Raw genomic sequence first — 27,815 nt, forward strand, 5'->3', positions numbered from 1 at the left:
TCGGTGGTAGGCACGCACGCTCGCTCATCTTGTTTTCTTGCGCTTCGTCCAACGTTGCATAATGAGTGACAGTATTAACATGGATCTTTGCCCTGTATACGCGCCGTTCTTCGGTGCTATGGTACGTGCAGACTTCGCTGGCGAAGATCGGAATGCTAACATCGATGTGCTTGTCGACTTGCTTCGACATGTTGTATCGACATGGTAGGGTGTGACGGCGGCCATTGTGTTCACCTGTCTCGGTGCCAGTTACGGCACCGCCAAGTCCGGTGTAGGTATCTCGGCTATGGGTGTGCTTCGTCCGGATCTCCTCATCAAGTGTATTATTCCTGTGGTTATGGCTGGTATCATTGCTGTACGTATCTTTTGTGCACGGTGAAGAACATGCAGGCTAACCTCTTAGATTTACGGTCTTGTGGTCAGTGTGCTCATTTCGGGTGACAGTATGTATTAGGCCGTGGTCCACTGACACGCACAGTCAAGTCGCCGATGACTCTCTACGCTGGCTTCATTCAGCTCGGTGCCGGTCTCTCTGTCGGTCTCGCTGGTCTCGCTGCCGGTTTCGCCATTGGTATCGTTGGTGACGCTGGTGTGCGTGGTACCGCGCAGCAGCCGCGTCTCTACATTGGTATGATTCTGATTCTCATTTTCGCCGAAGTGCTGGGTCTGTACGGTCTAATTGTGGCCCTGATCCTGAACACGAGGAGCCAAGATGCTATGAGCGTACGTATTCTTGGGCTAGGCAGCGATGTGCCTACGGCCCGTCGCCTTGGACACGATACTAACGATTTGCAGTGCACGCTCTAATGTCAATGCGAGTGCATATATATATAGCCTTGCCCGTATCTACCCACATCTGAACTGATTTTCTGTAGATGGGCGTGCAACCTCTCTTCGATTGAGTGCTCTGCCTCGCTGCACATGTGGGCCTAGCCACCTCACAGTCCAAAGCGATGTCACATGTCCGAGACTATCATGTTTCTATCGATTTGTCCGAAGGGAAAGCGATTAGTACAGGAGCGTCGACATGTCAGCGCGGATGCGGTTGTAGTCCATCAAACCCTCCACGCGGCCAGTCGCGGCAATCGCAATGTCCTTGTCCCACAGGTACTTCTGCGCCACACGCTGGATCTCAGCCGGGGTGACAGCGTCAATCGCAGCCTCAATCTCCTGCGGCGTGAAGCGCTTGCCAGTCGTGACAAGCTGGCGGCCAATGTCCTCAGCAATCGCAGTGGTACCGTCAAGGCCCAGCAGCAGCGATGCCTTAAGCTGCGCCTTGGCACGAGCGACCTCCGCTGGCGCAGGGCCCGTCGAGGCGCGCTGCCACTCCTTCAGAGTAAAGTGGATCATGTCATCGAGGTTCATCAAGTTCTCGCTCACCATGTACACACCCCAGAGACCCGTGTCCGAGTATGACGTGCTAAAGTGCATGAACGAGTTAGCAAGGTTGTTCGACGAGATGATGTGCGACAGGCGGCTCGAGAGCAGCGGCGAGGAGCCGAGCGAACGGTCCCAGTTGCCGAAAATCGACTGCATCACAAGCATAGGGAAGTAGTCAGGCGACTTCCAGCTGCAACCCTCCACGGCAATGGCCACGTTGCAGGTCGAGGCAGTGTCATCACGCACACGGACCTCCGAGCCAACAAACTGGCTCGGCTCGTACTGGCTCTCACCGAGCTTGATCGGGTTCTGCGACACAGGCAGACCGCTAAAGTGCTGCTTGGCCAGGTTCACAAGCTCCTCGTGCTCAACACCACCGGCACCAACCAGGACCATGCGGTCAGCCGTGTACTTCGACTTAATGTAGCTGGAAAGGTCCTCACGGTTGATCGAGAGGATGTTCTCCTTGGGGCCCAGAATAGTACGGCCCAGAGCCTGGCCCTGGAAGGCCACCGAGTGCAGGTGGTCGAACACGACCTCCTCGACCTGCTTGTCAACCTCCTCCTGCTCACGCAGGATCACATCACGCTCACGCTCAATCGCCGAGGCGTCGAGCTTCGAGTTCTGCAGAATATCCGAGATAATGTCCACAGCCTTACCGACATCCTGACGGAAGGCCTTGGCGTAAAAGACGGTCTGCTCACGCGAGGTGTACGCGTTGAGATGCGCACCAAGGTTCTCCACCTCAAGCTCCAGCGCCTGCTGCGAGCGGTTGTTGGTGCCTACATGTAAGTCTGCCGATATACATACCCTTGAACGCCATGTGCTCCAAAAAGTGCGCAGTACCGTTGGTGCGTGCCGACTCCGAGCGCGAACCAGCGTCAATCCACGCACCGACGGTGGCAGTCTGCGACGTGGGGTTCGACTCAGTAGCGACCGTCAAGCCGTTGGGGAGCATAGTCACCTGTGTCAGGGGCTGGCATACATGTTAGAATTTGCCTTTCCAAAGACGCGCTAGCAACATACCTGGCGGGCGGCAGCCGAGGCCAGCGAGCGCGAGGCAAACGGCACACGCACGTTGCCCTTGAGAGTGTTTGCCAAGAACAGACGGGCCGACATCACGACAATGTCTTTGAAGCGGCTGAGATGTGGGCGACTCGAAAAGTCTCAGAGAGAAAGGAGAAGAATCGCTACGCTCGCTCATGGAGCCCGGCCCCGCTGGGCGGGCAGGCCTCGTCAAAATACCTGATTTGCTAATTTACCCCCAGCACGGCCCCCGGTTTCGACCGACGCGGCATCTTCGGTTGATTGCTAAGCGGTACAGCTTGACTGGACCCCTACTGTGGAGGTGCCAGGCTTGGATTGCATGGCCGCTTCCTCCACAAGAACGCACACACGCATGGACACTTGAATGCACGTCGTGCAACGCCCATGTGATTCCCCCATGCCTTCAGAGGATTCGCATAGTGTCAGTCCATCTGATCCTCAGGGGCATTTTTCTACCGCATCAGGATCAGAGTCTACGTCTGCTCCAGCTTCTCCCTTTCTCACTTCATTACCACCACGCCCTTCTGTGATTGAAGTGAGCGATGAGGGGGAGGCGGAGGATGATTGTTACGTAGAAGCCGTGCGCAAGCTCACTGCTGCGGACCTGCGCAAACGAAAAATCGAAGCTGCTCGTGAAGCTATGCGCCGTGCAGCGACCGCGCCACGAAAGCCGCCCTCTGTGCAAAACGCCCTCTTTTCTACCTATCGATGTCCTATCTGTCTATGTCCTCCCCAAAACGTGAGTGTTACACCCTGTGGTCACATTTTCTGTGGCTCTTGTTTGTTTGATTCTCTGGCTACCAATGCTAGGCAAGAGCATGACGCGCCTCATGAATTCGCTTCTGCGGCCTCCGCACAGCATTTATTCACGCCACTGGGCAGTGGCGCTGCTATGACCCTGGCCAATGTTGCTGGCGTATCTGTGGATAATGCGCGCGAAATTTTACAAGAAAGGCGGCAGCAGAGGCAGACACAGGCTACGATGGATCCGTCACCCTCGCGTCGAGATTCACAGCTCTCAGCGACACGACTACGCGCGACCAACGGCACGGAACGCATCAAAGGCCTTTGCCCTGTTTGCCGCAGTCCGATTCGCGGTGGATTCACGGGGCCTAGTCGCAAAGGTATTCTTGGCTTGGAGATTCTGCTAGGCACGCCACGTGAATCTCCATCCTCAGATACGACACCGTCTAGCAACATTACGACCTCTCCCACGCCGCCTGCGAAGCGTGCACGACACGATGTATCTTAATGCCCATATGTATTATACAAATCTATCAAAGTAGATATTTATGACTCTATCATGGCCTCTGGTATTACCGTATCCTGGTTCTCTGTACTGGTTCCCACTGGCGGTGCGTCTGTTGCCGATGCTGATGCCTGCGCAGTCGGGGAAGGTTGATCAGCTGTCAAAAACCGTCCGTAGTATCCACGCCGCGGATTGAACGTCGACCGATGCTCACGATGCAAGCCAAGTGTAGTACGCAGGCCGAGTAAAGAGGATTGCTTTGGTTAATTGAACTGGAGTACCTACCAATCGCGTGGAAAGAATCGTGTACATATCTGGCGCTTGATACACACAGTCGTTGATAACATAGTACGCTGCTAAGGGAGGGTCCACTGGCGGATGTGAGTGTGTAGGGTATACCTACCTCGATCAGGACCTCTGCGCCACCGTTTATGGATCACAAAACAGCCAGGGGGGCGTGCATGTACCAAGGCAAATTCCAGACCGGTAAAGCGTCTACTGTTAATGGTCCGTCAACGTACTTTAGCTCTTCTTCGTGTCGTCTCGCCATTTTCTTTAGGACTTCTTCTGATGATTGCGGTTGTGTCGCCATGATCTCTGCCATCAAAGCAGCACTTTGCATGCGAACATGCTCATTGTTGCTGCGCCGGTCGTAAAACGGAGACGAGCTAAAGTAATCCATGACATTGGATGTGTCCAAGACAGACTGGCTGACCCCTGCCAGTCCCTTCTGTGCGCTTAAGAAGGCAAGATACTCTGGATTCTTCCATTGTACATGCAAAGGATTCACATCCTCAGCATTCGGCTGCGCCATGGCCCTGCGAGAAGAGGGCGTTGCGTCGCGCCTAGGCGGTGGAGAGTGGAGGATGTTCAGGTGTGCGTGGTCATGCCTAGTAGGTCTTTCACATGCTTTCTTTTTTAGTGGGTCACGCAGGACGCGTGGCATTTCGCGCGTAAGTCTTGGAAGCCGATTAACCACCATGACGAGTCGTCAACGTGGTGCGAACGAGGAGCTCCTCTCGAAATATGATGATATTATGGACGAACAGGGTACGGAATAATACCTCCACTGACCATGCCAGAGCAGGAAAATGTGATCCAGCAGATTCGCCACGACAATGACAAGGCCAACTTCGTCTACCGTGCTGGTATGCTGGTGGTGTACACGCTGGTGGTCTTCCTATACCTGACGCCGATCCCCTCCTACTTGTTGGGCAACCACAGCAAAAGCCATGTTACGTTGTACCTGCAGCACCATTCAATCATTGGAACGGAGGATGACTTGACGTATCTGCCGGCGTTCCCCATTTATATGTTTATCTTTGGCTTTCTTACCTATATCATGTTCTTAGCTGGCCGTGAGTGTGCTTCCCGCGCAGGCCTTGTGAAGATGAAGGGCGTGGCTTTCCCTGCGCAGCCTCATCCTTTCGGAACTGCGCCTGGATGGCTTGTGCCTGTGCTGCGTGACCTTCGCCTGCAGCCCACGAAGAATGTGAAGGCGGACCCCACGCAGCAGTCCGAGGGTCAGCACCTCGCCAAGGTTCTGCCGCCTCAGATTGTCTACTTGGGCTTCCTGTGGGTGTGCACATGGCCTGCACCGCTGCTTACCTTTGGTGCCGGTGCCTTCTTGGATGCGGCTTGGTGGACGTTCCCCTTCGGCGCTTTGGGCATTCACCTTCTTATTGAATGGTGGATCCACAAGGCGGAGCGCGAGACGATTGGTTTGTCGAATCTGAAGTACAACTACAAGGGTGCGTAAATCGGCCCCAACTACCACATGACGTCCAACATATCGCCGTCCTCCAGGTCTATATCTTGTACACTGGAGGTCATAGACAATAGTTCGCCTTCAAAATAGAGACGGGCTTTGGCCTTTTCTTCGGCTGTTAAAGACGAAGCATGCGTCTGTAAAAAATGCATTAGCATGGTATCCATACGAGTAGTGGCCCGGACTTTGACTTGCACGTCCAATTGACGCGCCCCACGTAGGGTGACAAGTAGGGTATCTGGATCTTCCTGCGCAAATGCCGACGGCTGCGGCGCTGATACGGCGGTATCTTCCTGCGTCGAAGAAACTGTTGGCTCCTCATCGGACGAGTCATCCACAATGTAGATTGGCGCTTGCGAAGGGGCCTCGTCATCGTCTGAGACTTGTACGACATTGGTGGTCGTTTCTTGCTGAGCCAATTGCTCTTCTCTTGCCTTTTCACGTGCAATCGCTTGTTCACGTAACTTGTGTGCATCATGGCCCCGGTAGTACTGTGCTAACCCTGCATTGAGCTCGAATGACGTATCACTGGAATTATCGTCCCACAGCCCCAAATCCACTTGAAGCGCTGCTAGTTTTTCGCGATGCTCACTGGTTACTTGGGCGATGGCATTTTGGGCATAGATCTGCGCTTCTTTTTCAAAATCCGGGGGAGGAGGTGAAATACTTAGGTCTCTCTTCTGATTCTGAAGAGAGTCAGATAACGTGGTTGCTCTTGCGAGTGTGTTGGCGGCAGACGGAGACAGGGGTGTCTCTACAGACAAACGCTGTACGTCAGTGTGTGACGTGGTATGTGGCTCTTGCGATACCCAGTCAAAGTCTAGCGCCTTTCTCTTACGTCGATGACGATAGATATCGTCTCCACACTCGCGTGAAAGATCACCAGCAGTCTCTGGACTGGGCTGGAAGGAGGAGTCCACTTCGTCATCGACCAGCAGCTTCGTGTTCGTCCGCGCACGCGATGCTACGAAAAACGAGTCGTCCGTATACGTATTTAAACCTGCATCTGATTTTGTCGTCCCTGAGAGCGAAGACGTCTTACGAAATACGCGCGGCCTTGGCCGCGTCGCCATCGTATGCTCGCCAGACCTGACGTAGTATGTGGGGGAAACGCACGACGCGCACGACCACGTGGCACGTGATACACCGTGTCCATGCGCTCTTTGAATGCATGAGAAAGTCGACCCCTCTCACTTGGCTGTACTTCCTATCATCGCGTTTCCGTCATGTTTGCTAGTGTGGCAGGTACGGTCACGCAGTCTTGGCGCCGCCAGGCTGCGCAGTTTGTGCAAATGCTTCAAGTTATCTCTCTGGCACTAGCTGTGTGGAAAGGTGTGAGCTTGCTGACCAACACTGAATCGCCTGTGGTGGTTGTGCTGAGTGGTAGTATGGAGCCTGCCTTTCATCGTGGTGATCTGCTTTTTCTCACAATGCCTAGCAAACCGATAGAGGTTGGTGAAATTACTGTATACAAGGTGCCCAACACAGAAATCCCTATCGTGCATCGCGTTGTGGAAGCTCGTGACAATGGCAAGAAGGGCCAGCTTTTACTGACCAAGGGCGACAACAATGCTGATGATGACATTATGCTCTACAAAGGCCCACGGTGGATTCGTGACGATCAGATTGTAGGTCGTGTGCGAGGATTTGTGCCGTACGCAGGCTACATCACTATCCTGCTGAATGACTACCCGGCCGCGAAAGTGGTTGTCCTTGGCTTATTGGGCCTCTCTTTGCTCTTGGAACGTGAATAGGTTCCTCCTTCTTTTCTTTGTATCGTACGTCCTATATTCCTACAACCCCTTTGTTCCTACATGGACCCCATATTTGACGCATGAGCAATCGTCTGCACATGAGGTATAAGCTGGTCTCGACTAGTAGGCTGGTCTCCTTCATAGCTGTTCGCGGTATGATTCGAATGCAACCATCGTCTGCCGGCAGAGATGGATGTATGACGAACAGGGTACGGCGTAGAAAATGGATCCGTTTCCACTGTTCTGGAAGAGAGGGGTCCTCGGAAGGGATCATCCAGCGTTTCTGACCGACTAGTGACGCGGCTGGGCATACCTCCATCAGATGAACCCTCCTGCAGAGTGCTGCTTGAGGTAGCAATTGACAATGTGCTTACAGGATCGATTGTATTGCCAAACGAATTAATGGTATCGGTCCGTTTCAAGGCACACCTGGACCGTTTCTTGTTCTTTAGCACAAGCCAAACTACCAGGCCCAGAACAAGGAGCCCTCCTACACCAGCAAAGCACCCAATCAAGGCCTTTTTCGTCACTGGCGACAAATCCTTTGCCTCAGACAACGGCACCGACGAGTAGGAAAAGAGGGAAAACGATGAATCCACCTCTGCTGCCAGTTGTTGGGATACGGGGCCGAAGGGGGCGTGGTAAAACGAGGATGACGGGTCCTGAATAGCATGCTTTAACGCCAGGCCCATGTTCTTGTCGAGATAAGCCAAGTACATTACACGATACGATGCATTTACAGATGACTCATTTTGAAACTGTCTTAGCTGGACAGTTTGGACATCGTCTTCTCGGCCACGAATAGCGTAAGCAATGATCTTCGGCATATACGTGAATATCTGGGCTGTGGTAGCTCGCTGTGCTACGACCCATGACCAATCCATATCATTCTTGAATAGGATCGAAATAAGCACCATGGTCTCATTTGGTGTCGGTTCTGTACCGTTAGGGACGATCGACTTCGGAAGTTGGAGCTCTTGTGGAGATAGCGTCATACTCATAGTGCTTTGCGCTCCAGGTGTGGAAGTCACAGCCATAGGATCGGGGAAAGTGAGCGTCGTGCCTTTCGCAGTAGCTGGGCTGGCCTTAGATCGTCCATTGCCCGTGGACGACGAGGACGGCTGAGTTCGCGAGAGCAGAAGTGTATCCGTATTGACAAATTGATACTTGAAGGACTCCAACTCTTTGCTATCAGAAAAAGTGGGTTCCTTCGCACCACTACTTCCTTGAACGATCGATGTCGGCATGCTCTCACTCGCCCTCGCTGTTGATGTCGTCAATATCTTTGCGCTTTTACTGTTGCTTAAAGACGATGTGGGCCATGTCGTACTCAGGCTGTACGTAGACCTGGTCACTATTGACGTCTTTGATGAAGTATGATTCACGAATTGTGTCGTTGCAGACGTGTGGCCGGACGCCGCCTGTGTAGTCCGTTCTACTGTTGGAGTGCTCAGCGTTATTGTCGACAATGACGTCCTCGTCCCCGTCTTGCTGACCGTATCGATGTATGATGCCGTACTAGTCTCCGTCTTTGTCTTTACCTTGGTCGTATGCCGAATGGACGTCTTGGTCGACACGGAGGTCCGCGTCTCCGTTTCGGTCAACCGTGTGGTTGTGGTGGTCGACTCAACATGTGTCCGCGTACTAGTATCTGATACAACTTTTACAGAAGTCGTCGTAGTGGGCTGCTTCTTGGTTGTCGTAGCACCTTTATGTGCCATTGTAGATGCAGCCGATGTAGTCGTCTGTGGTGCCTTCTCAGACGTGGTCAGCGAAGAATTCGAACTGGAATGCTTCGCACTTGTGGACAAGCGTTGCCCTCTGCTGGATGACGACGAATCTTGCGATGACTCGGTCGCCGTGACTGTCGCGGATCTCGACGATGTAGTGTCGGACAACTCCGTTGACGACGCTGGCGTTGTGCTCGTTTCCCTCTTTGGGGTGGATGTACTTCCTGTCGACTCTAAAGTCCCACTCGTGGGCTCCGTCTGGGATACAGTCACTTGCTCTGTCTCTGACGTTGTCCGCGCTGAGCTTGACTCTTTTCCATGAGGTGTCGTCGTGCTCTTGGATTGGGTAGATTTGTCACTTGCCTGTGCAGTCTCCGGTATGGAAGAGGGGCGCATGGAGAGGGTCGTGTGGGCCGACTTGGACGTCCGACTTTCAGGCGTGGATCGTAAAGACATGGAGGACGAAGGAGAGGCACCCTCTTTCTTTGTACTCGAGGCTGTAAGATTATGATCAGCTAGTGAACGAGGCACAGCCTGAAAGAAATCCATATGTCCAATCCACGGTGCTGATACATTGGGGAGTGAAGGGAGAGGGTGTTTCACTTCCATACGGGCCCAGACTACGCATGTCCATATGCCTAGGAGCCATGCGGTGAAACGTAGAGGTTTCATTGGGATACCTTGCCCAGCAGTACGGGAAGAGGGGCCGGATAGAGCCCGTTCGCTCCTTTTGATTTTAATGTCGCTAGATCATGTCAGTGTGTTTCCGGTTTGTCATGCCAAAGGCTTGGGCCGTGTGTCACAACCTTCTCAAGGGCGGAGGTCAAAGCACGATACGCAGACAGGTGCATGTCATTGCATTTCATTATACCTATTAGGCCATACATTTATGTAAAAAGGGGAACGTTCTACGTCATCCCATCTGCCAGAGCCATGTACATGATAGGGCATCAGGTATTACCTCATCACGTAGACCCGGACGTGCTTTCGATAGGTGCCAGGTCTTCTGCTTTTGCCTTCTTACTGGCTTCTTCTTCCTGCGATGTGCCAGCATGCTGCTAGTGTGAGACATAATGCATAAAACGGACATACCTTGTTCTTTGACCGCTTGCTTGCCACCTTGCGAGGGCGTGGGTCACCATCAAAGACGTAATCGGGCAGGTTGGTGCTGTCTGTAAGTCTCCTTCCATAACATACCCTTTAATGGACCGCACTACGATGCCCATAGCCGACTCATCAAACTGATCCCATTGCTTCACCTTCTGTGTAAAGTCAAGAATAGGGTACGAGATATCAAAGCGACGCGTAGTGCCTTCGTGGGGTTGCCGAGGCTCTACCTTAAGACCAATGTAGAACGTCGTTGTGTAAACAGTTCGTTTACCTGTCTTGTCATCACTGGCTTGTGTGGATTCATCCTTTTCTTTGGCCGCCTCGCCTTCTGGCAACTCTTGCAGCGTGGTACGTGCTGCCACTTCGGCAGGCACGTCTCCTGTGGCTACCTGCCTTACTTCTTCATCAGATAGACATACACTTTCTTGATTAAAGCCCTTGACAAAGGGGTGTGCAAGAATCAGCGACGGCACCAGTTCCAGTTTCATGATCAGCTGACGGAGACGTGATTCCACCGTACCTTGCCATTTGAGTTGCAGGTCGGCGGACCCCGAAGACGCGATGACTTGGAGGTAATACTTATACTTGTGGAAAAAGTCATGTTTTTCAAACAACTCACTCCAAGTCGCTTTGCCCAGGAAAATCCGGTCAACAATTTCCGAGCCACGTTGGAATTCCTGAGTCATGATCATCTGTGTAGATTGCGAGACGTTGTGTGTAGCACACATAGATGGGTATGCAGGTGTGATGATAGGCATACGATGCAAACGATCAGTTGGGTACAGACGTGGGTTCCACACACGAATCGGCAGCGGCCCATCCTCAATGTTCTTGAGCAGCACAGGTTGCGGCCATTTCCACTGCAGGAGAATAATGAAGAAGCGGCTCACAATGGCACCCGCCACTTCGTTAGGATACAGCTGGCAAATCCGTGCCACGAGCATCGCCCAGGCCACACCACCAAGGAAACCAAGCACGTTGGAGTAAATCGCCCGACGACTGGCCCACAGCTTGATACAGCGCAAAGCTAGACGGAACACTGGGACGTTGGGTACCAAGCTCAGAATCTCATCAGTGACACGCGAACCACCAAGACTACGCACTTCGCGCTCATCCAGGTTTTTAAGCAAGCTGTCATCACGCAAATCCAAAGAGTCATCAATGCGCGGCAGCGCAATGGTTGCAAACAAGAAATCGATCGAAATGCCCATGAATTTCGTCTTGATCAAGGGGACGTAGGCCTCAGGCACAGGCGCTACTTCTGTTACATCATCTCGTTCTTTCAAAAGGGATTCAAAGATAGTGAAGAAGTCTTCGCGATGAACATGCTTGGGCGCCACGCACAAGGTATCAATATCGGAGCCAGGTCCATGCACGCCCAATCGGTACGAGCCGAATGTGAAGATTTTACCACCAGCTGCACGTGCTGCGCTTTCCGACAGACCATGAGCCATGGACGCACGGTACACAAATTCCTTGACTAGCGCATCTACGCGACCTAGTACCACTTCGCTGGAGAGGAGTCAGCCTGGAGCAAACGTACCGTAACTTGGCTTCTTCCGGCGATTCAAATACATTGTTCGCTCGAAGCTCATCCTCGAGCGCCTTCGTCACTTCAATATCTCTCTCAGTCGGTCCACTCAGAGAGATCGGTGGCGTGACACCCAACTGCTTCGTGCTGGCGCTCATGGACGTCGTCGTGCGTGGCTCGCCGTCGCGCGTACTAGGCGCGTAGTAGTGGAGGGATCATGCTCGGCCGAGCACCTCCGCTCGTCCAGACCCCATGTCTGTGCGAGAGCATGACAAGTGATCGTCCATCTTGTTCATGACGCTGGCTGTACCGCTGCTGTGTGTAGGCGTATGGTTTGTGCTCTTCTCACTTCAAAGGTATGGGCTACGTCATGTCACTCTAGGAGAATGGAGCGTGTCCATGCGCCTAGGTGTTATCACAGCTGAGACGATGTCGTGGAACGAATGGCCTAGTAGTATTGTCGAGCCATGGCTTCGTTCCGCGTACCGGGCATGGGCTAGTGCTTGGTACGATGTAGGTACGGCTACTGCTGGCTTGGCCATGGCTGGTACTGTAGCTCTTATGGCCATTACATGCGCTCAGGTCTTGCAGTATGCTTTTTCTTCGCCTTCCGCGACACACGCACTTCACAAGCGTGTCGATATAGGTACAGGGCCTGCGATATCGTCACCTTTGTGGATGAAGCCTATGGTATGTACAAGTATACTTACCGTAGATTCCCGGATGGACCATACCTTGGAGTGATGTGCCTTTACTTCTTATCGTCGTATTTCTTTCTGAATTTGTGCATGAAGCGGGTCATGCGATAGCCGCAGCTCTTCATCGCATCGAGCCTGAGAAGGTCGGCCTGTCCATTCTATTCCCATGTCTTCCAGTCGCTCATGTGATGCTCCCTGATCGACTTGCTCTGCCTCGTATCCACCTGGCGCGTGTCATTAGTGCAGGCGTATGGCACAATGCTGTCCTTGTTATCGTATGCGTGCTAATACAATGGGTGGGCTCTCTCTTTCTCACTGATGCTGGTGGTTTAGTCGTGACAAAGATTCGCGATGCCTCTTTGGCCTCGTATTTCTCACGTGGGCGTACCATTACCCAGCTGAATGACCAGCCTTTACGCTCTCTCACACCGGCACAACGCACCGAGACATGGCTGCTTTTTACTGAACATGCGGCGGAACCCGAGCATGGATGGTGCATGGATGCTAGTGATTGGTCTTGGGCCGAGCCGCATTGCGATAGCTCGTCCTCCCTCTCTTTGTTCGCAACAGACCACAACGTGGAAAAGTGCATGGATCCTATGGCTGTCATGACGGAGTCTCGCCCACGCTGTCTTTCCACGAAGCAATGTGGGCAAGCCGTATGCATTCGTCCCGCGATTTCAGCGCCCCTCGCTCGTGTATATACATCGTCGGATGATATGGTCGTACTTCGAGGCTCTTTACGAAGTTTACGGACTAGCATGTCTTTGACTCAGCAACAGCTGGGAGGTCCCTTTCGGTATATCCTAAGCGCCAGCCTACGCACCTGGCTTGTGCAGCGACTACATACCCTGTTGTCGTTTTTTATCATGGTGAATATGGCCTTGGTAGGCTGGAACATGTTGCCTTTACCCTTCTTGGACGGCAGCGCGTACCTCCGTCTCGTGCTGGTGGAATACTTTGCGAGGCAGGATGACCGTGTCTCTCCATCGTACATGGCAGAGTCGGACGATGAAGAAGAAACATTGGAGGCAAGTTCCACAGAGCATACCGTGTTGGCCGCGCATGTACGGTCCTTAATGAAGTTGTGCGAGCGTGGTGTGCTTCTTCTTACAGGAACGGCCTTGATAGGTAGCATTTGGGTGACATTGTCAATCGTTTCACATTCTTCTATATATAGTCACTAACTGGTACCCTACAACAAATCAAACAAGTCTTTCGAAGCGCCGCTCTGGCTCGATTTAGGGGCTGTCGACGAAGCCCACACCGAGTTGCTTGTTTGATCCTTGGCCAGCTGAGCCATGGATTTCTTTCCCTTGTCTTCGGCATTGGATGCTTTTCCGCGCGATTCAGCCCACAAGTCATCAAAGAGAGACACCGAGGGCTTGGGCGCAGTCGTAGGCTGTACAGGTCGCGCCATTCCTTTCGAGGCAGTCATCGGAGGCATCGCTGCTGCCGTAGTGGTCGACGTTGCGCTTGTTTTCTTGTCATCCAGCAGGTCAAAGAGAGCGGCATTCTTGGGGCCGGACGAGGTCGGAGCGGCGGCCGTAGTGGGTGGCGAAGTCGTCACAGGCGCTGCCGACTGGAAATCGTCAAAGTCATCCTGAGCCGATGCGGCTGTAGCTAATGCTGGTGCTGGTGCCGTGGTAGTTTGAGGCGCAGCAAGCGGCTCATCATCATCGTCAAAGCTGAAAAGGTCAGCGACGGCAGGCTGCGACGTGGCTGTATTCTTAGAGGCCGACGACGTGACGGCTGTCGACGATGAGCGAGGCGCTGATTCATCCGCACCCGCATCGTACTCATCGTATTCAGGTTGCGACGGTGACTGGGAACCATAAGCAGCGGCACTGCCGCTATGGCCGACGGAGCCACCACTAGCATAGTATGCGTCGCTACTGAAGCCGCCATAACGACCACCCCCACTGCCCGGCACAAAGTCCGTGTTGCCCGAGCCCTGGTACTTGGTCCGATTAGCCCGAGCCTTCCGACGTTCAGCGCGGATCATTTCGACATCTGAGAGCAGCGCTGCAAGCTCTTTGGCGCGGTTGCGGACTGAATGGTCAGGGTAATGGCAACGTACTGTTTAGGCCTTGATCTTTGCCTTGATCGTCAATGTAATGGAAGCTTCGAAGAATCTTGATCGTAGAGAGGTGTGCACGCGCCTCATCCACAACGCGTTCAGATCCGTTCTTCACAAGGTACTCCAGCAGCTGCAGCGACTAGACCATAAGCACGAATTGCCGACCTACCTTGTAAATTTGGCGCCAATCGTGCGCTTCTTTCTCCATGAATCGCCGGAAAATTGTCGGCATGATCTCATTAAAGTCATGGCTGTGATGTTAGCGTGGACATAGCGTTGTCTTCGTACTAGTTGTAGGTGCTGTTGAGTCAGCTCGTAATGTATTGATACATACGCTTGCGCAATCTCCTGCATCAACGTGGAACTGGCACCCCTGTGGAATAAGCTGAGGTCACCTACCTACCATGGGTCATCGTTCGTCGCCTCGCGGACCTTGGCCTCAATTTCACTGATGTTCAGTGCATAGTTCTTCGCCTGCGTGTAGAATTGCTTCAGGTCGTAGAACGTCAGGTTCGAGAGCTTCTGGCCGCTGAGATATTAGATCATGTATGACATACATTTCCTCCAGATCCTACCCACTGTTAGCCATATCCTTATGTCTGTTACGTACCATGATGCACCACCACGCACACAACTGTTGTGATCAAGGGCGTGTGTCAGTGTTGCTTGGCTCCGCGCCACGGTCGCGCTGGGCGGGTGCGCTGACTAAGCGATGCTGTCGGACAGTGATCGAGGAGCAGGTCTCCTACGTACGCGTCCAACGACTTGCCTCCTGTACGGTCATGTTTCTGACGCGGTCTGAGTACGATCGCGGTGTGAACACCTTCTCGCCAGAGGGTCGTTTGTTCCAAGTCGAATATGCGCTGGAAGCTATCAAGCTAGGCTCCACGACTGTGGGCATTGTTACACGCGAAGGCGTCGTGCTGGGTGTTGAGAAGCGTGTCCAATCGTCGCTGCTGGAAAGCAGCTCCATTGAAAAGATCATGGAGATCGATTCGCACCTGGGTGCTGCGATGAGTGGACTCACGGCCGATGCACGTACTATGATTGATCATGCGCGTGTGACTGCGCAAAATCACCGTTTCGTGTACGATGAGGAGATCAAAGTGGAGAGTGCCGCGCAGGCCGTGGGCGACCTGGCTTTGCGCTTTGGTGAGAATACAGAAGATGATGAGGCCATGATGAGTCGGCCGTTTGGCGTGGCGCTTCTCATTGTGGGTATCGATGAAAATGGACCGCAGCTCTTCCATGCGGATCCCTCAGGCACATATGTTCGTTACGATGCCAAGGCGATCGGCAGTGGCTCGGAAGGTGCACAGAGTGAGCTGCAGGAGAAGTACAAGAAGGATCTGTCTTTGCATGAAGCATCGCTGCTCACGCTGCGTGTACTCAAGCAGGTCATGGAAGAGAAGCTCGATGAGCACAATGTCCAACTAGCCCAGGTCACGCCCAGGACCGCCAAGGATGGGCGGATGACGGGTCAATTTGAGATTCTCAAAGAGGAACAGCTCAAGGCCCTGGTAGAGGCTATGTAGTGTGAATATACGCAAGGCATGCATGATCCAGCCGCTCGATCGGGCCTCTGTCATGGTCCCATCAGGGCGTTGTAGTCACGTGCACTGACCACCTTCGTGGATGCACGCCGATCGTGGGGTTGATTGAGTAACACTGTGAGGCGCAGTGTGCCTCCCTCTAGCATGTCGACTTTAGATATGCCGGCTGTGCCTGTCACGTATGCGACGCACTCCTCGTCGCATGCGAATGTGCAGCTGGCGCACGCGATGACGCTTCTTACAGAGCAGATGCCCTTGCGAAATTTGCATTGGCGTCCATCCACGACTGTCCAGTCGTTGCCCTCGACGTCCATTTCCGCGCATGGGAAGACGGCGTCTGCGCTGCGCACATTGCAAGAGATGCCTATTCATCTCGTGCCGTTGGCCTCGCACGATGCATCGACGCGGTCCGTGCCTGTCCTTTTTCGCTTGCCCTGTGTGCACTTGTACTTTGTATCGTGTGACGACAGTGATCTGTACCGTGCGCAAGTGCGCAACGAAATCCGCAACTGGATGGCATCGCTGCCGTCGCATATGCCGACGGACTACGAGGATGAGCCAGGCAGTGCCAAGCCCGTGCTTACGCCTGAGTACTTGATTGTTGTCTTGCCCCATGTGCCTGGGACGCCCTCTTCGATGTCTTCCTCGTCGTCGGCTAGTGGTAAGATGGGCCGCTTTTATACATCGAGCAAGAGTTCTGTTTTGGAGAAACTACGTGCTGATTTCAATACAAGTACGGTCGAGCGTGTGCTGCCGTTGCACAAACTTCCGACCAACGTCCAAGATACCGATCCGACTGTGTGGATTGAGCTGATAGCCCGGATGAAAGAGCTCATACTAGCGTCTCTTGGGCGGCTTGTTGACGTCCAGGACCGACGTATTGTCACGGCTTCGGCCCACGAAACGAGTATCTGTGATCTGCTCTTGCGTTATGAGGCTCTCATTCATACCATGGAAGGTCTGGATCTCATGCACGATGCGCTGCATTTGTACGATCAAGTTCACAACAAGATCATGCCGTTGTTGCTCGACAAGCCGACCACGTTTCCGCCCGGTGGACAGGAGCCTGGCGACGATAGTCTGCTGCTGCTGGGCCCACTGCGCAAGCCGTACGAGCAGTTGCTGGCCAACGAACGAATTACGTTGTTTGATATGATGTGCTATTTGTATGCACGCTACTCTATGCTGCTTGGTGCCGTAGGCGACGTTGTGCGTGTGATGCAGCAGACGCCTCTGTTTGTCGTTCATGTCGCGCGCCTGCTGCGGCCGTACAAATCCGAGCTGGCGCAAGGGTTTATTGAGGCCTGGTCGTTTTCCGTGGCGGTGGATGCTGTGGAGCAGTGCCAGGCGTGGCTAGTCGAGTGGCAGGGCGAGTCTGAAGATGCGAAGACCACGCAAGCGTTCCATGCGGCGAAGGCAGAGCTGCTCGAGCTGGCTGTACGGCAGCTTATCAGCCTCGGCGTGCAAACAGGCCATGTACCCAGCAAGCCGCCGTTTGCGTACTTGGCACCCACCTCGGCACGGTACCGACGGGATGCCCATCTTACACGCAAAGAGCTGCTGGAAGCGATTAAGAAGCAGGATGTGTTTGACTCGCAGTGTCGCAATGTACTGCACCGCGCGATTCTTGCAGCGACACTCAGTCAGCAGATGCCCCGAACATTGCGTTTGAAATACTTGCTCGCGTGCCTGGAAACCGAACGTGGGGCGTATGCGGACGCAGAGAAGCTCTTGCGCGAGCTCTTATCCCAGGCGTCGTCGCTCTCTGCCTTGCTGGGCCCGACGCATGCCATGTTCTTGCACTGCCTTGATCAGCAAGGCCTGGCGCATGGGCCCCTCTATACGGAGGCCATGGTAGCTGCCGTACAAGCTCTGTGCCAGTGGCGAGTGCAAATGCCGCACCTCCCACCGCCGATGGACGAGCAGGCGTTGCTCTTTACGCTTTGTCAGGCAAGTGAGGCACAACATGTCGATACCACACTGCTAGGCTACAATGGCTGCGACGTACGTATTGACGATACCAGCGTGCGGCGTACTCGCGATGAAGTGTCGATCACTGTGTGTGTCACGTCGTACTTGCCTCGTCCTCTCGATGTCGACCTCGTGAGCGTATGCCTGACGAACTATCGGCAGGATCAGATCCTGCTCACATGTGGGCCCACCTCGCTTGTGCCTGGCCCCAACACGCTGACACTTACATGCACAACAGCCTTCCAGGGCCTTTTCCATATCCAGACGACGCAGCTCCGTCTTGGCCGCGTCATGCTGGAACAAGTGCATGTACACACACTGCCCTTGACGTTGGCTGATGCGCAGTACATGGAATATACGCGCCATCGCCTTTGCATTCCAGCGGATGGCGCGGCGATGGATGTACGTCTCGAGGCGCCGAAACATGTCTCCCTGGCCCATGCACGTACCATTGACGTGGTCGTCCAAGCCGGTCGTACGTCGCTATCACGCGCCATCCTTCGTTGGCAGTCTATGGACGAGACGCGATGGACGCCGAGCTCGTCGTACGAAGCCACCTTGCCGGACGGCTGCGCGCTGCAAGTGGGCTCGCAAGAGGACGCCGAGGCCATCGTGTTGACGTCGCTACGAGCGCGCCACCACGCACGTATCACAGTACCGCTGACGCATGTCTCACGTGCGGCCCGAGTGCAATGGCATATCACGATGCGGTACCAGGAAGAGGGGACATCGGCATGGCATACGTGGCAGCGTACACTGGCAGCGGAGCTGGGCTTGCCTTTTAGCATCAACATCCAAGACTTTTTCCGGCTGGATACGCTTCTCTCGAAGCTTTCGTTGGAAGCGATGCCTGGTCCTTCGCTGCGGATGGCGCCTCTGCGTATTACGCCGTCGTCCGCATCCATGCAGGCCACGTTGCCGGCGCCGACTGAGGCTTATACCTTGGCACCAAAGGATACGAGCACGTTCTTGGTGCAGTTCGCCAAGACGGGCGACCAGCCACGCGAAGCCAACGAGCCGCCATGTACTTTGCATGTGACGTACCGGATGCACACCGACGAAGTGCAAGGTCGCGGGCTGTATGCGCTCGCCCTAGCGCTCGCCACGGTGCCTGCATGGGACGATGGCGATCAGGCGCTGCTTCATGCCGCGATTCGCGCACATGTAAAGACGAGGACAACGCTGCCTACGACGCTCGACGAGGCGTTCTGGTCGCAAACAGTCCGGCAATGGGGTTGGCCACGCGATAGCGAACGTGTGGAGACACTGTATGCCCTCCTGCAGCGCTGGCATGACGCGTGTTCGCACGTCGACGATGCGCTGACTCTCGCGCCGCCCGACGACAAGGGTCCGTCGCCTAGCTGGGCGAACGAGGCCCAAGCCACGGCGTGGGCCGCTTCTCAGGCATCCCTGGCATGGCGGCAGCTTTCCCTACCGCTGGATGTGCCTGTCGTCGACGCTGTGAACGCCGTCACGATGCGTGCATCGACGGCGTCGCATGTACCGCTCGGCACACCTGTGCCAGTGCGTATTGATATCGCGACGTCGTTCCACTGGGCCGTTGACACGTTCTCGGACGTGGAACTGCAGTACAACATCCTGGGCGACTATGATCACTGGATCGTATGGGGCCACAAAAAGGGCGTGTGGACTGTGGATGCCTCGGCGCAGATGGCGCACCATACAGTCGAAGCCACGTTTGTCCCTGTGAGCACGGGTCATTTGGCGTTCCCTCGCGTACGCATCACCCCTGTTACCTCCTCCTCCCGCCCCTTCCGCTGCGAGACGTTCATGACCAACGCCGCGGAAGGCCTCTACATCACGTCCTCCTCCGCGCCGCGCATGTACTGGGTCGATCTTCGTCCCTGCGATAGTCTCGCTTCCTCCACATAGTCCCCCACCCCCTTCCCAATCCTTCGTGGAGACGTTCGTTCGTCATCATGGTGCGTGAGCAGGTACGTCCACGTGCCGATGCCATGGCACGCGCTGCGTTGGACGACGAGGATCTGGTACAATGGCCTCCGGCGGCCAAAGTTACACGCGCCAAAGCGCCTGCGGTGAGCACTGCGGCCGCCTCGGCGGGGGAGGCGACAACGCCTCGTCGCGGGCCGATTATGGGCGCCATCATGGAGCGCACATCGGCGGAGGCGTCTTCCGCCCATCCCACGGCGTCGCTAGATGAAAAGCCCATGTCTGCCTTTCGACGTTCACGCCTTTTGCGCGCCCAGGGCCAGGCACCTGATCGTTCGCGTCCTCTTGCCTCGTCTACGTCTGCTATCGCGGAGCGGGAAAAAGAAGCGTCCCCACTCGCCATGGATCCCACCCGCGATCCCGGCGGCGGAGCCGGGCCTGACGCGTTGTCGTCTCTTATGCACGACATCTCGGAAGAAAATGAACGGAAAATCGCTAGCATGAACTATGAAACCATGGAAGACGAATTACGTGATGCCGAGGCGTTTTTCGGCAAAGACATACTAGCGCGCTTATCGGCACGACGTCAGGCGTCGGCACACACGACCAACTACCTGGAATGGGACCCGGGCCATGCAGCCGAGAGCGACGAGGTGGCCGACCAGCCTGCTCGTCCGACGGCGCGTACGCCTGACGTTGCTCAAGGCGCAGCGTCATCGACATCGCGCCGTCCACCTCAAGGATGGCCCTCGTTAGAGCGGTTTGCCGAGGACGTGGACACAACGTCGGCGCCTCCTGCGGCTCCCTCGGCACCACCGCCGGCCGCGGCCCAGACCGACCTAGCGGAGCAAGCGACGCTCCAGTCTTTGCATGATACTTATTTCCCCGACGAACCTGACGTCGTACCTCCTGCCTTGGAATGGACCGTGACATCGGATTCCCCGTCCTCGCATGTCTTGGCACGCTTTGATTTCCATGGCCACTTGACCAATGGCGAGCGTACGACATGGTCCGAAGCGCCTGATGCGACCTACCTAGCCGGCTTGCATCATCACGGTAGCGACCCACATACGCCAGGGTACACACTCGACGAGCTTTTGCATCTGGCACGCAGCCATGTCGCATCGCAACGGATCATGGCCTTGCAGATTCTCGAGCGGATTGTTCGTACGTACCCTTTGCAAGAGCGTGAGCGCGAGGACGGCATGACTGCGCACCTGGCGTACCAGGATCTCGAGGCCGAGGCACGTCGACGTCGCGCTTCGATTCTGTACTTTGCCCGGTGGCTCTTGGATGATCGGCATCGAAGTGTACGTAAAGCTGCTGGCGAATGTCTTGCGTCAGCCGTACAGTCTGTGTCTATGGTGCCGTCGCATGCCCTCGCTCTCACATCCAACCCCCTTTGGGCCGAGCCAGACCTGAATTGGCTATGGCATGCGTCGCGATCAGCGTCGGAGGCGTGGTCGTGTCATGCCCAGGCCCCGGCCTTTCATCATCCCGATGCATCGCCGCTCGAGATGTGGCAGCACAACTGGGCCGCCGCGTTGCTCGTATCGAATGTCTACGAGGCGCTGTCCACATGGCTCGAGCAGGATGAGACTGCTGGCCCCACCGTGGTGAGGCTGGTGTATGGCCTCGTGACTCATTCCAACGAGGCCGGCACCACCTTGCCACGCTGGCCCCGGCTCGTGCATGCGTTGGTCTCGTATGGTCTGACGAAATATGCATGGCCTTTGGGCGATATGCCATGGCCCATGACCGAGGCGATGGTCGCCCTGTACCGCTGCGTGCAGTCCTCTCGGGCGGCCGCCCAGGCCTTGGTCGAGCAGGGCGCGTTAGATCCTATGCTACGCTACATCTTACTTCCTCCCCAGGATGTATTGACTGGGTCAGCCTCGAGCAAGACCGACTACGAGCATACCCTTGCCTGCTTGGCTCTACGTACGCTTGCTGTGCTGGGCCGATTCCGATGCTTGAGTGTGAGTGTGCGTGAGATATGGTCGGCTCTACCGCGTTGGGCTCAGTGGGCGTCTACGCAGTTTGCATCGATGCCCAGTGCCGAGGATGTTCGACTTGCTACCATGCGTGCTCTCTTTGACGTGTTTGAAGCGTGGACGCACGCTGCTATTGTCGCGCCGAAACACGGTGATCTCGGTGTGAACTGGCCCCTGGTCGAATCCTGGGGCGCCTTGGCCTGTGATATGCTGCGTCTTCCTCCCACTACCCTGACAACTACGTCATCGGCTGCCGCTCTGGGTGTATACGCCGCAGCTCTTCGGCATGTAGGTATGTGGCTGGACGCCGCATGTGCGCTCCAGGTCGACACATCGTCGATGCTTAGCACGGTAACGTCGTTGGAAAGCTCAATGACGCGCTGGGCCGATCTTCTTGACACCCTATTGACGCCCACGCAGGCCCTAGCACTTACGTCGCAACGTCCTGTCACGGTGCACCATACAGCGTCGCACTTGACGCATGTAGCAAGTATGCTCGGTGGCTTGACCAAGGTGTTGCGATATACCCAGTGGCTCAAGTTGGAGACACGCGTCATCGCTTGGAAGACAACGTTACTGCAATGGCCATTATCTAACTTGGTAACCCCGGCCATGCGCGATTGTGGCATTGTGCCGGCTCAGCATGCATGGATCGTGGCACATTGCTGCAGTGATACCACGCCCGAACTTCAGCTGGCTTCCGTACGTACAATGACTGGTACAGAGGGAGCAATGGCTCGGACATGGCTTGAGAAGATTGTCAAGGCCGTCGACCCGGAAGTATGGTCCGTCTTATCGCCCTTTTTCCTGGCCAATATGCCCCCTATCAACGACACATCCATGCTCGCTGCATTGCGGTACGACGTAGAGGACGTGCCGTCGTTATGCCTGCCGGGCCCTTCACCATGGCCTCTTCCGATGGACCCGCAAACGGAAGCGGAATTGTGGCGTAGTCCTGCCGCAGGTCTTCCCTTGCGTCGTGATTGGGCCTGGCTGGCCTTGGATGATCTGCTGCATAGTGCAGAGGCGGTCGCACTCAATGCCCGCGATGCGCTCCCGCCTTCGTGGGATTACAGCGAAGCGCAGATTGTCGAGTCGACGCTGCAACTGGTGGAGGCGGTGGCCCACTACGACGACTTGCCCAGTGCGTTCTTATGGCTTGGCTTGCAGAAAATCTTTCTGCTGGAAGCCTCGCCGGCCTCTACGCCGCAGGCCACAGGCGCAGCTACAGGGCGCGATTTGTATGCGCGTCCCAGCATCGCTCAGCGTATGCGGTCCGTCATTGAATGGGCCAACAAGCATGCATCTCAGCGGCCGCAACCCACGCTCGAAGAGGCTGCTTTGCAAGTGCATGGTACCGCGGTGCCGTACTATCAGATGTATACGGACCTCATTGGCCTCTATGAGGCTATTTCCATGAACGATCCGCTCTTTGCGCAAGTGCTGTTGCCTCCCCTCGCTATGATCTACCCGGTGGACTATAGGCGTTTGGTATGGAGCGATTACGCTTCGCTCCTCCCGGGTATCACGATCAAGTCTGATCAAGCGCCTGTCGTCCGTGGCGAGCGGTTGGAGGCATACTTATGGCCCTGCGAAACCGATGCCATGGTACTCGCTCACTACGCTGATGCGCTCGTAGCGAAGCGTGTAGGTACGGCCCAGCCATTCCTGTACGCCATTGCGCTGCATCACGTCAGTGCCGCCTTGTGGCATGATAAGGAGGTATGGGGCGCGCCCCTGCGTCTCGCACCGACGCTGCAAGCCTCATTGGCGCAGCAGATTTGGTCGCCATCAACACCATCAAGTATACCCGACGCCCTTCTTGCGTACGAGCCAAAGAAAGGCGCGCCGTTCGACGTAGACGCACGTCGCGCGCAGCTCAAAGTATGGGGTATTGCCTTGTCTTAGGTAGATGTCTTAGGATCGCCATGGACCAACGCACCTGCACTGGCCGCCACATCCTCTACACCGCCAATGCGGCGCGCTTCTTGCACCATCTTGTCAGCATACAGCAGCTGCTCCAAGCGACCAAGCTTCTTATAGTCATGCCGAAGCGCATGCTTAAAGTCATCGAGCTTCGCACGATGCCGATATGTCTGCGCCGCCGATGTTTGGCCAATAAGTGAGGCACTCGTTACAGGCTCGCCGAACGACTCAGCGGCACTGGCTTCAAGCTGCGACGAGGAGAGGCCGAGGGTATACAAAGATGGCTCGGCCCGTAGGCACAAGTCGGTAAGGAAATCCACCGTAATCTCTTCTAGTACTGCCACACTTTCAGGAAGAGGGTTCGCCACGTCACCATAGGCGTACATCAACACGCGTAAGTCTTTGTGAAAAAGGCCTAGTTGCTGGAACGGACGGCGGCCGCGCCCTGTGGCCTCTGTTCGTTGCGAGGCAGTCGCATCCCCAGCTGCGTCTATACCGCTACGCCTGTAGGATGTATCTGCGTCATATGGCGTGGCTCGAGATCCTGCATAGCTACGGAAGGGCGTAGCTGGCGGCATCTGTGATCGTCGTGAGGCGCGATCGAAAGTGCGGTTGCGGTGCGTTTCCATCTGGTCGGCACACGCCAGTTCCTCCACATGGATATCACGTGAAGATGGTCCGTGGGCTGGGGCTGCGCAGGGGAGGGATCCAAGGGAGTCGTTGCAATATACATCTGCGCTTCTAGCAACCGTGCCTCTTTGATCACCATATCCAACCCTGCTGGTCGTTTACAGCAGGTATCTATCCACTTAAACAACAACAGTCACTTACCTTCTGTCAATATGCCACCTATCGAGAAACCCAAGACTCACTATGACATGCTTGTCATCGGTGGCGGCTCCGGTGGTATGGGAGCTAGTCGTCGTGCAGCCAAGTATGGCGCTAAGGTGGGTGTGATTGAGGAGTCAGGCAAGTTGGGTGGCACTTGTGTCAATGTAGGCTGTGTGCCCAAGAAGCTGATGTGGCATGCTGCAGACCTGCAGGACAGACTGAACGAGGCGGCTGAGTACGGCTTCCGGGAGGCGGGACATTCGTTCAACGTGCCCACAGTGGACTGGGCCTACTTGGCGGAAAAGCGCGATGCTTACGTGCATCGTTTGAATGGGATCTACGATAGCAACCTCCAAAAGGACAATGTGGATTACATCTCCGGTCATGGCAAGTTGCTCGGTAACGGTAAGGTCCTGGTCACACCTGGCGTGGATGGCTCGCTGGAGAAGGAGGTGACACTCACAGCTGACCACATTGTGGTGGCTACGGGTGGCCGTCCTAGCATTCCCTCAGATGATCAGATCCCTGGTGCTAGCCTTGGTATTGACTCGGACGGCTTTTTCGCTCTGCGTCAGCAGCCGAAGCGCGTCGCCGTGGTCGGTGCTGGCTACATTGCTGTAGAGCTGGCTGGTGTACTGAATACGCTGGGCTCTGAGACGCACTTGATCATCCGCCACGACAAGTTCTTGCGTAACTTTGACCCGATCATTTCAGATACGCTTATGGATTACATGGGCAAAACTGGGTTGACTGTACACAAGGAGACCAATGTGAAGCGCGTGGAAGGAGAGCGTGGAGGCCCTCTTCACCTTACCTTTGATACAGGCAAGACGTTGGAGGTGGATTCACTGATTTGGGCGATTGGCCGTCACCCCAACACGTGGAACTTGGGCCTTGAAGATATCGGTGTGAAGCTGGATGAGAAGGGCCAGATTCAGGTCGACAAGTACCAGAACACAAGTGTGCCTGGCGTATACGCTGTGGGCGATATTCAGGGCAAAGTCCTTCTTACGCCTGTCGCTATTGCAGCTGGCCGTCGTCTGTCGAATCGCCTGTTTGGTGGACCCAAATTCAAGGATGACCATCTCGACTACGACAATGTGCCATCGGCCATTTTCAGCCACCCAGCTGTGGGCTCTGTTGGCTTATCGGAGCCCGAGGCGCGAAAGAAGTTTAGTCAGGACAAGATCACCATCTACCGCACTCGTTTCACGCCTATGTACTATGGTCTCCTTACCAAGAAGGCGCCTACAGCATACAAGATTGTGTGTGTGGGTGAGGAAGAGCGTGTAGTTGGCGTGCATATGGTCGGTATGGGCTCGGACGAGTCGATCCAGACCGTCGGCATTGCCGTGAAGATGGGCGCTACGAAGCAGGACTTTGACAACACTGTAGCTGTCCACCCCACGAGCGCGGAGGAGCTGGTAACTACCTATGAGCCGGTCAAAGAGTAATATGTCCACTAGGACAGTTATCTATAGTGATCTATCCTACTATATGTGCGACTCTCCATGTTAGGAAAGCGAGGTAGAGGGCCGCCGCTAGTGTTATCGGCAGATCCCCCGACGCACTCGAAAACGTGCAGATGGATGGGCCAATGCGCCTGCCCGTATTTTTGTAGCTGCCAAAAATTTTCACGTGGAGGACGCAGGGCCGTGCGGCGCCAAAATGCCAGGGTTCGCAACATACACCCTTGATGATTCGATTCAACGCTGGCGTTCTTGCGGTTGCCTGCGAGAGGCAGGCAACAGGCCATGTCTCTCGCCTAGCGCTACGCCGATGCCAGCCTGTGACGAGGCTGGGCGCTCAGTCGCTGCATACGTCGCCGATGGCTGCGCTGCCTCCCAAGTCGCATCCCAGCACGCATTATGATATGCTTGTGATCGGTGGTGGCTCAGGTGGTATGGGTGTCAGTCGCCGTGCTGCAAAGTATGGTGCAAAAGTCGCTGTCATTGAGGAAGCAGGCCGACTTGGTGGTACTTGTGTGAACTTGGGCTGTGTGCCTAAGAAGATCATGTGGCATGCTGCGGATCTGCAAGACAAGATGTATGATGCCATTGACTACGGCTTTACAGACGATGGGATTCCACACAAGATCCCTACGGTAGATTGGGGCGTCTTGGTGGAGCGACGTGAGGCTTACATCCGTCGTTTAAATGGCATTTATGACCGGAATCTGGAAAAGGACCATGTGGACTACATTTCCGGTCACGGCAAGCTGCTGGGGAACGGCCAGGTTCTTGTCACACCTGGAGCTGATCAGGCGCTGGACAAGGAAGTGACACTCACTGCCGACCACATTGTGATCGCGACAGGCGGTCGCCCTACTGTCCCAACGGAAGAGCAAATCCCTGGCGCGAGTCTAGGTCTGGACTCGGATGGCTTTTTTGCCCTGCAGAAGCAGCCCAAGCGCGCCGCCGTGGTTGGTGCAGGCTACATTGCTGTGGAGTTGGCGGGTGTGTTTCGTGCTCTGGGCACCGAGACGAGCATGATTATCCGCACAGACAAGGTGCTGCGTAGCTTCGATCCCATCATCTCAGATACGCTGACAGACTACATGCACCAATCGGCCTTGGACGTGTACACGCACTCAAGCGTTCAACGCGTGGAAGGGACCAAAGGCGGTCCTCTCCTGCTGCACCTCGATACGGGCAAGACCCTCGAGGTGGATACGTTGGTGTGGGCCATTGGCCGTAGTCCGAACACGTGGAACTTGGGTCTGGAGGAGATTGGCGTCGAGATGGATCGCCGGGGCAATATTGTGGTGGATAAGTACCAAAACACTAATGTGCCGGGCGTGTATGCCATTGGCGATGTGCAAGGCAAGGGGCTACTCACGCCTGTAGCGATTGCGGCGGGCCGTCGTTTGTCGAACCGCCTGTTCGGTGGCCCGAAGTTCAAAGTCGATTACCTGGACTACGACAATATTCCTTCCGCGATCTTCAGTCACCCCGCGGCAGGTACCGTGGGCTTGACGGAAGCAGAGGCGCGGGCCAAGTATGGTGATGACAATGTGACGGTGTACCGTACCCGCTTCAACTCTATGTACTATGGCCTGCTTACGCATAAAGTGCCTACGACGTACAAGATTGTGTGCGCTGGCGAGGAAGAGCGCGTCGTTGGTGTGCACATGATTGGTCTGGGCTCGGATGAACTGATCCAAGTGGTAGGCATTGCCGTGAAGATGGGCGCTACGAAGAAGGACTTTGACAACACTGTGGCTGTCCATCCGACGAGTGCAGAAGAGTTGGTGACGACCTATGAACCAGTCAAGGCATAATC

The 27,815-nt window shown here is 55.2% G+C and overlaps 16 protein-coding genes across 16 annotated transcripts; 10 read left to right on the plus strand and 6 right to left on the minus strand.

Annotated features, from left to right (window-relative positions):
• Positions 1-61: 61 nt before the first annotated feature.
• Malapachy_1582 (vacuolar atp synthase 16 kda proteolipid subunit) lies at positions 62-807 on the plus strand (the record flags this gene model as incomplete). The annotated part of the gene is made up of 5 exons (XM_018136086.1): positions 62-166; positions 209-355; positions 404-443; positions 479-723; positions 796-807. 5 exons carry the CDS (start codon positions 62-64, stop codon positions 805-807), a joined length of 549 nt encoding a protein of 182 aa, XP_017990750.1.
• A 201-nt stretch (positions 808-1,008) lies between these two features.
• Positions 1,009-2,499, minus strand: Malapachy_1586 (mitochondrial processing peptidase beta subunit; the record flags this gene model as incomplete). The annotated part of the gene is made up of 3 exons (XM_018136090.1): positions 1,009-2,162; positions 2,191-2,356; positions 2,407-2,499. The coding sequence occupies 3 exons, from the start codon at positions 2,497-2,499 to the stop codon at positions 1,009-1,011; spliced, it is 1,413 nt and encodes a 470-aa protein (XP_017990753.1).
• An 820-nt stretch (positions 2,500-3,319) lies between these two features.
• Positions 3,320-3,679, plus strand: Malapachy_1606 (hnh endonuclease family protein; the record flags this gene model as incomplete). Its single annotated transcript, XM_018136109.1, has 1 exon — positions 3,320-3,679. One exon carries the CDS (start codon positions 3,320-3,322, stop codon positions 3,677-3,679), a length of 360 nt encoding a protein of 119 aa, XP_017990922.1.
• A 207-nt stretch (positions 3,680-3,886) lies between these two features.
• On the minus strand, positions 3,887-4,490 carry Malapachy_1593 (med6-domain-containing protein; the record flags this gene model as incomplete). The annotated part of the gene is made up of 3 exons (XM_018136096.1): positions 3,887-4,047; positions 4,080-4,174; positions 4,198-4,490. 3 exons carry the CDS (start codon positions 4,488-4,490, stop codon positions 3,887-3,889), a joined length of 549 nt encoding a protein of 182 aa, XP_017990735.1.
• A 166-nt stretch (positions 4,491-4,656) lies between these two features.
• Malapachy_1605 (hypothetical protein) lies at positions 4,657-5,435 on the plus strand (the record flags this gene model as incomplete). The annotated part of the gene is made up of 2 exons (XM_018136108.1): positions 4,657-4,726; positions 4,759-5,435. The coding sequence occupies 2 exons, from the start codon at positions 4,657-4,659 to the stop codon at positions 5,433-5,435; spliced, it is 747 nt and encodes a 248-aa protein (XP_017990658.1).
• An 11-nt stretch (positions 5,436-5,446) lies between these two features.
• Positions 5,447-6,517, minus strand: Malapachy_1616 (hypothetical protein; the record flags this gene model as incomplete). The annotated part of the gene is made up of 1 exon (XM_018136119.1): positions 5,447-6,517. The coding sequence occupies one exon, from the start codon at positions 6,515-6,517 to the stop codon at positions 5,447-5,449; it is 1,071 nt and encodes a 356-aa protein (XP_017990841.1).
• Positions 6,518-6,670: 153 nt separating this feature from the next.
• Positions 6,671-7,198, plus strand: Malapachy_1573 (signal peptidase i; the record flags this gene model as incomplete). Its single annotated transcript, XM_018136077.1, has 1 exon — positions 6,671-7,198. One exon carries the CDS (start codon positions 6,671-6,673, stop codon positions 7,196-7,198), a length of 528 nt encoding a protein of 175 aa, XP_017990850.1.
• A 56-nt stretch (positions 7,199-7,254) lies between these two features.
• Positions 7,255-8,445, minus strand: Malapachy_1615 (hypothetical protein; the record flags this gene model as incomplete). The annotated part of the gene is made up of 1 exon (XM_018136118.1): positions 7,255-8,445. The coding sequence occupies one exon, from the start codon at positions 8,443-8,445 to the stop codon at positions 7,255-7,257; it is 1,191 nt and encodes a 396-aa protein (XP_017990744.1).
• A 1,448-nt stretch (positions 8,446-9,893) lies between these two features.
• Positions 9,894-11,727, minus strand: Malapachy_1587 (pap1-poly polymerase; the record flags this gene model as incomplete). Its single annotated transcript, XM_018136091.1, has 4 exons — positions 9,894-9,983; positions 10,021-10,096; positions 10,126-11,550; positions 11,582-11,727. The coding sequence occupies 4 exons, from the start codon at positions 11,725-11,727 to the stop codon at positions 9,894-9,896; spliced, it is 1,737 nt and encodes a 578-aa protein (XP_017990752.1).
• A 271-nt stretch (positions 11,728-11,998) lies between these two features.
• Positions 11,999-12,313, plus strand: Malapachy_1608 (hypothetical protein; the record flags this gene model as incomplete). Its single annotated transcript, XM_018136111.1, has 3 exons — positions 11,999-12,159; positions 12,222-12,259; positions 12,285-12,313. 3 exons carry the CDS (start codon positions 11,999-12,001, stop codon positions 12,311-12,313), a joined length of 228 nt encoding a protein of 75 aa, XP_017990830.1.
• An 823-nt stretch (positions 12,314-13,136) lies between these two features.
• On the plus strand, positions 13,137-13,395 carry Malapachy_1609 (hypothetical protein; the record flags this gene model as incomplete). The annotated part of the gene is made up of 2 exons (XM_018136112.1): positions 13,137-13,334; positions 13,384-13,395. 2 exons carry the CDS (start codon positions 13,137-13,139, stop codon positions 13,393-13,395), a joined length of 210 nt encoding a protein of 69 aa, XP_017990831.1.
• Positions 13,396-15,129: 1,734 nt separating this feature from the next.
• Positions 15,130-15,882, plus strand: Malapachy_1575 (proteasome subunit alpha type 5; the record flags this gene model as incomplete). The annotated part of the gene is made up of 1 exon (XM_018136079.1): positions 15,130-15,882. The coding sequence occupies one exon, from the start codon at positions 15,130-15,132 to the stop codon at positions 15,880-15,882; it is 753 nt and encodes a 250-aa protein (XP_017990772.1).
• Positions 15,883-16,044: 162 nt separating this feature from the next.
• Malapachy_1600 (hypothetical protein) lies at positions 16,045-19,764 on the plus strand (the record flags this gene model as incomplete). Its single annotated transcript, XM_018136103.1, has 1 exon — positions 16,045-19,764. The coding sequence occupies one exon, from the start codon at positions 16,045-16,047 to the stop codon at positions 19,762-19,764; it is 3,720 nt and encodes a 1,239-aa protein (XP_017990675.1).
• Positions 19,765-19,811: 47 nt separating this feature from the next.
• On the plus strand, positions 19,812-23,684 carry Malapachy_1599 (hypothetical protein; the record flags this gene model as incomplete). The annotated part of the gene is made up of 1 exon (XM_018136102.1): positions 19,812-23,684. The coding sequence occupies one exon, from the start codon at positions 19,812-19,814 to the stop codon at positions 23,682-23,684; it is 3,873 nt and encodes a 1,290-aa protein (XP_017990727.1).
• Malapachy_1619 (transcription factor tfiid complex subunit taf13) lies at positions 23,681-24,088 on the minus strand (the record flags this gene model as incomplete). The annotated part of the gene is made up of 1 exon (XM_018136122.1): positions 23,681-24,088. The coding sequence occupies one exon, from the start codon at positions 24,086-24,088 to the stop codon at positions 23,681-23,683; it is 408 nt and encodes a 135-aa protein (XP_017990756.1).
• A 456-nt stretch (positions 24,089-24,544) lies between these two features.
• On the plus strand, positions 24,545-27,813 carry Malapachy_1597 (glutathione-disulfide reductase; the record flags this gene model as incomplete). Its single annotated transcript, XM_018136100.1, has 2 exons — positions 24,545-25,957; positions 26,278-27,813. 2 exons carry the CDS (start codon positions 24,545-24,547, stop codon positions 27,811-27,813), a joined length of 2,949 nt encoding a protein of 982 aa, XP_017990731.1.
• Between the last annotated feature and the right edge of the window lie 2 nt (positions 27,814-27,815).

The sequence above is a fragment of the Malassezia pachydermatis genome, assembly GCF_001278385.1.
Source record: "Malassezia pachydermatis strain CBS 1879 chromosome Unknown scaffold7, whole genome shotgun sequence".
Classification (NCBI taxonomy): domain Eukaryota; kingdom Fungi; phylum Basidiomycota; class Malasseziomycetes; order Malasseziales; family Malasseziaceae; genus Malassezia; species Malassezia pachydermatis.